Source organism: Alligator sinensis, unplaced genomic scaffold (genome assembly GCF_000455745.1).
Source record: "Alligator sinensis unplaced genomic scaffold, ASM45574v1 scaffold226_1, whole genome shotgun sequence".
NCBI lineage: Eukaryota > Metazoa > Chordata > Crocodylia > Alligatoridae > Alligator > Alligator sinensis.
In genome coordinates, this window is record NW_005842028.1 from 2,229,258 (window position 1) to 2,235,481 (window position 6,224).

General features: G+C 35.5%; 1 protein-coding gene across 5 annotated transcripts in view; it reads left to right on the plus strand.

The window, feature by feature from the left end:
* Positions 1–4,312, plus strand: part of RMI1 (RecQ mediated genome instability 1) — a 5,930-nt gene extending 1,618 nt beyond the window's left edge. The window contains exons 2-3 of one of the 5 annotated variants that reach the window (XM_014519312.2): positions 499–2,186; positions 4,067–4,312. In XM_014519312.2, the coding sequence (XP_014374798.1) occupies positions 531–2,186; positions 4,067–4,162 (1,752 nt within the window). In that variant the 5' untranslated portion in view covers positions 499–530 and the 3' untranslated portion in view covers positions 4,163–4,312. Of the gene's footprint in view, positions 1–32; positions 233–496; positions 4,014–4,066 lie in introns of those variants that run through there. The other 4 variants (XM_025202511.1, XM_006022299.3, XM_025202512.1 and 1 more) reach the window with 4 other exon arrangements.
* Positions 4,313–6,224: the final 1,912 nt, after the last annotated feature.

Sequence of the window (6,224 nt, forward strand, 5' to 3'; positions counted from 1 at the left end):
ATAGCTGTTTGGGAACTTTGTGCCAAAACAACTTAGAGAGAGAGAAAAATAGTAAACTGTGGCTGAGAAGAAACTTGCTCCCCCTTTTGCTATTTAGTTTATGGAAGAAGCAAGGTTTTCTTTTTCCCAGAAACTAAAAGGAGAGTTTGAATTGTACTTGCCAGAAGCCAAGAAGAGGGTTTCTGTGGAAGGCACTGGTAGAAGTCTCACAACTTTCTCCCTTCATTTTGTGGTGAGAAACTGGATACTTAGACTTTTCATACGAGTTGGCATTTGTTTATTGGCTCAAGTTTGATTGTACTTAAATACATAGAGCTATTGGTTTCTTTCCAGTTCTACAGGAATGTATTTATAATTGAAAATTTTAATTGCTTTTTTTATGTAGTCACATTTGGAGTAGCTAAATTATATATTAAGGAGCAAACTAGAGCATAAATCAAAAGGTGTATTTTATTTGGCCGCTGCCAGAAAGTTGACACATCTCTTGTTTCTTTTTAGGGATTTCTTGCACTTTTCCTCCAGATTAAAATATGTCTACTTCTAGTATTGCAGCAAGAGTGCAAACCTGGCTTTCATCTACATGGCATGTTAAAGTTCCTCGGACATGGTTAGAAGCTTGTATTAACTGGATCCAGCAAGAAAATGGCAGTGATAATTTAACACAAGCTCAAATAAACAAACAAGTGTTTGAGCAGTGGCTCCTTACGGATCTTAGAGATTTGGAATATCCTGTTTTGCCTGACGGTATCTTAGATGCTCCTAAAGGAGAACTCTCTGGCTTTTATTCCATACAGATTGATTCATTGGTTGATGTCAGCCAGCCTGCATATTCCCAATTGCAAAAGATAAGAGGGAAAAGCACCCTAAATGAAGAAGTAACAGCCAACAATCAGGCATCTCAAAAGACCTGGGAAGCAAAGCCTACTCGAATGCTAATGCTGCAGCTAACTGATGGAATACATCAGATTCAGGGTATGGAATACCAACCAGTTCCTGTTCTCCATAGTGGTCTTCCTCCAGGTACAAAAATTATGGTGCAAGGTAACATTGTGTATCGTCTTGGAGTTCTCTTGCTTAAACCAGAAAATGTGAAATTGCTAGGGGGTGAAGTGGATGTTCTTCTACAGGAGTACAGTCAGGAAAGAGTCCTTGCAAGATTGATTGGAGAAGCTGAGAACCCTAATCCTGTTGAACAAAGTGATCATGAACGAGTTACTGCAGGACCTGTAGATGAGCTGGGCCAAGATATAGGGCCTTCAGATGAAGAGCTTTTAGCAAGTCTTGATGAAAATGCATTTTCTGTAAATGTTGAGACAGCCTTAGAAAGTGGATATTGTAGTAGAAGTGACAGTTCAAATACAACCACACCTTCACTTACTTCAAGCAGTGGAAACTGTTCGCAACAAAGATTTGGGAACCCTTTGCCTGGGGCAAATAAAGAGCCAAGTGTTCCAGCTGTGGAGTATGTTGATGGAGATTTAGATGGCATTGCATTAGAGGAGGCTTTATTTTTAGAAGAAGAGATCCAACAAGAGCTAGAAGAAATTCAGAGAGTGCAGCCTCTGGTCGAAGACAGAAATGTATCTATAATTACAGAACAACTTTCAAATATGCCTAGAACCTCATGCATTTCATCTTTAAATTGCATGCCTGAAAAAGATGGTAAAAATGAAAGGGTTTATAAACTTGCACAATGTACTAGGGAACATCAGTTTTTGGAGAGAGAATTATCTGTTGGAAGCAAAAGTAATACAAATAATTTCTCACCACAGCATAGTGTCTGGCAGACCCATAACTTTACAGCTGATTTGTCATTGGAAAATCCTTTTGAACAGGAGGCTGGTAGCAAAGTGGACCTAGTCAAGAGTGTTCAGAAACCTCATAGCTTTTCTGACAACATACCTTTGAACAATGGACAAGTTAACTTTTCAAAAAATGAACCACAACTTGCGAAGCAGGAGCACAATGTAGAAGCCTTTTCTTCCAAAGCAACAGAAAACTGTAGAGGTCTTGATTTACATTCTCCACCTTTTACATATATTTCTGTGCTCCTTGCAAATAAGCCAGAAACAGTTACAACTGTGAAACTTAAAGCCTTCATTGTAACCCTTACTGGAAATCTTACAAGCAACAATGGTTTCTGGAGTGTCCTGGCAAAAATTTCTGATGGTACTTCTTACCTAGAGGTAAATTTTGCTGATGAAATTTTAACCAGTTTGATTGGGTTTTCAGTGCCTGAAATGAAGATGTTAAAGAAAGATCCTGCTTTACATCCAAAACTTAAGGATGGTTTACAGAGATGCCAAAGAGAACTAATAGATCTTTGCTGTTTGATGACTGTTGAGTTTAACCCCCATGAGTCAAAAGCAACGGTATTATTTCTCCATGAAGTTGATGCAGTAGATCTAGAAAACTTGAAGAAACGTTTAAACAAGTGATTTAGGGGATAACTCATATTTTCTAGGACTAAATTCTACAGGTCAAGGAATATCAAAGTGTTAGCTTAATTAAAAGCACAAGTGAAGTGACTTCTCCCTTCCCTCCCTTTACTTCAGAAAGGGGCAGGTGGAAAAATCTGGTGAGGAGGGGGAAGTGAACAGAAATCCATGCCTTAGGATAAAGGTATTGAAACTTAAAAGTTCAAAACAAATTTGTTTGAAAGCTTGTTTCAGAAATTAAAAACAAATTTGCTTTGATCAACATGTTCTTGTATATACATTATTTTTATTTTATAGCTCCCATTTTATGATCAAGGATCTAGAGGAACATGTCTTATTAGATTGGAAGCTGGTAACCCAAATACAGAGAAGCTGATCCTTGCATTGTTTTTTTCAGTGGAGTTACATTAGAAGTGAGGTAGTTTCTGTGAGGTGTTGATATAGGGTATTACTAGCCAGTTGAGGAAAGCAGGTGAGTACTTAATATTTTTTTTGCTTTAGTCACATAGCACTGGACCCTTCGGTAGATTTCTAATACCATTGTAACATCATCAGTTCAAAACCTGTAGGCTTTGAAATGTAAACACATATTTAATGTCTGAGAACTTGAAAATGAAAAGCAAGCATCAATAATAAAATGAAGTAAACTTTCTTCTTCTTATTGTCCAGGACAAGAAAAACAAGCAGTAACCAAATGAGATAACATTTACACTTACAAAAATCTCAAAGCATTTTAAAACATTTTAAACAAAGGATGTCTGTAAAATGGGAAAAGCAATTGGTTTAATGACTTTTAGCTTGATTAATATTTCTGCTCAATATAAATGAATCAAAATCCAATAGTATTAATATATAATTTCCTCTCTTCAGCATTTGCTCATTCTTTTTACTCATGTTTTTATATTCCTGACATGTTTAATATAAATGTGTTATACTGTAGCTAGTATATATTTTTGTATTGCCAATAGATTAAAAAATAAAAGGCCAGTTTCAAAATTGTTATATTTTTGAATTAATGAATCCAGATATTTCTGTTTTTCTTAACTGCTAGTAGATTATACATCCCAAGGTTAAACAACAGATGTTTAAGTACTACTTGAAAGTTTTTTGGTGGGAGTTGTTAAGTTACCTTCAAAGGAAAAAGTGGACTTACAAACTTTATTGGATGCCTTATGTACAAAGGGTCTAGAAAGGTTTCTTTTTTTTCCTTTCGTGCAAGCTGCAACTTTTTTTATAGTAGCAGTTAGTTCTCTCTTGGCTAGTGGATTTTTGCAATGTAGACCCCACTTTTATAATGGTGTAAATTAAGTGATTGAAGAGGAAGGGATTTTCAGTTGAACTATCCAAACTAATTTTTGTTAGTTTTGAGAGTCCTTAAACCGTCTAGTGGTTAACATTTTTGAAGAAAGGAAGTGTTATAAGACTTAACAGCATGCAACCTCTGAATTTCCCAATTAAACTACATAAGCCAAAGCTGATGTTTATAAAATAACGAGGACAAAAGTTTTTTTTGTGGGCACAGGAATACCTTTTGAGACTTTTTATACACCTTTAAAGAGAACACGGAATAAACCCTTCACTCCTATTACTCCCTCATCTTTTACTTTTTTTTTTTTTCTTTCTTTCAGGGGCCTGATGGTAGGAATATAGGTGATCAATGGTTAGAGCTTCTGCACTGGGAAGAAGCTTTTGGCTCTCTGAAAGCAGCGTTGATGGATCATTGATAACTAAAAAAAATTAACTTTAAAAAACTTTAAAAAGAAACTGACCAAATCTGTCATATGTTGCCTAAATAAAAAAGTATTTTAAAAATGTAATAAAGCCAATTACAGGATGCTGCCTGCAATCAATATTAAAAACAAATGTCTTCATGAGTTATCTTTCAAAAATGTTTTTTCTGAAACATTGAAACATTCTGAAGACAAAAATTGGGCTTCAAAACTGGACTTGTGCACTGTGAAATACGGTAATTACCTGACTTCCATTATATGATTACATTTTCAACTCCAGTGAAATATAATTGTACCTAATCCGATATTTTTTTAATTTAAAAGAATAGTAGAAGTGCAGTTGGAAATGAATGCACAGTTTCAAGCAGCATATCAAAGAGAGAATAGCAGTTTTAGTTAGATGCACCAAATTAGCTACTGAGAGCTACCTTTCATTTATTTTGGGGTATAAGCATGCACATAGGTGATTTATCATGGAATAGCTTACATACTGCAACTCCTCACCCTTGTTTACCTCACAATAACCTTTCCATATGCCCCTGCCCTGAAGTTGTTCTTTTTATCCAGTGGGTTTATCCACCACAAATGTAACCTGCATTGTGGAAGTTTAAGATTTTTACATAAACACTACACAAATTTACCCTATTTATGGACAATGATAAGTACTTCATACTTTCACATGATAAAACTTTTCCTATGGGTTTAATCAAAGGAATGAGCTAACAACTTCTTGGGTAGGGACAAAGGAATCTTCCCACTGATGATAAGGATAACAGTGTCTGCAACGGTCTTTGTGGTTTATACCTAGTCTATTGTGGAGGAGTCAATGTAGCAATAGATCCCACTGTATCCCATCCAGAAGTTAAAAAAAATTACATTGGGCAGAACACTTGATTCTAATAAACAGTGGCAAGTAAAGAGAACAAAGTAAAACCATGTGGAGTGCCATCAAGAAACTCCTTACAGTCTAGGTACTTCATTTAATTTCACTCATTACTATAAACATCAATCAATTAACTTGCTATGCTAATGTCTTTCTGCTTGTGCTTGATGCCATGATTGTATGTGCTGATTAGTCATTGGCCATTGCATAACTACAGCGAACATTCATGTATGCAGATTTTATTCTAATAGGTAGGACACATACTTGTGTGCAATGAGTGTGGTTTCAGGTTTTGATTCTAGTAAACAAGATTCTAATAAGCATCAATAGATGCCTTCAGTAAATGCTTTTGGCAATTGGCTTTTGGTTTTGATACTGATGTGCAGCTGATTCTATTAAGCAAGATTTCAATAACTAGCAGACATTGCATCTGGTTTTTCCTGTTTGTACTGTGTCTGCTTTCTGTAGCTTCAGAGCAAATGGATGCATTTTGTCTGCATATGTATATTCAAATACTAAAGGCTACTTCTCACAGAATGTTTTCAAATGATTGGGGGGAAACTAAATACATCCTTTTTTACTACTAAATTGCATTAACTGGAGGTTTCCGCTGGGGTGACCTGCAGTGAAACATTTAACAATGTTGACACAAATGATCAGGTTTAAGCATAACAGCTTAAGATAAATTGTGAAAGTTTGCTTGTCTCTGGTTTGTTTACCATTACTTTTGACTAATGCAAGCAATTGGTTACTATTGCAGAGATGGAGACTTTCATTTAAAATTAGTTTTAGAAAATTCACGTATTTAGTTATATCACCCCCAGCAATGAAAACATTTACTATTAGATTGTAAAATTGTTAGTCTTATTTTGCAATATGATGAAACATCCAATAGCCATGTTAATAAAGAGTATTTTTTTATCTTTACCTGGCCAGACAAGTAGCCCAATCCTGTCAAATTCTGATCTGGCCAGAACCACAGTTTTATAATGGACCAACTCAACTATTGCAATTCACATGTCAAAGTGAAGAGCAGTGTTTGAAACAAGTCACTAGTCCAGAATGCAACAGCGCATCTCACAATGCAAACTATTGGGACCATCATCTCATTTTATTGTTCCCTGTTAAGCAGACTTGTTCAAGGCTGTTTTGCCAATATATATTTTTTTTCCT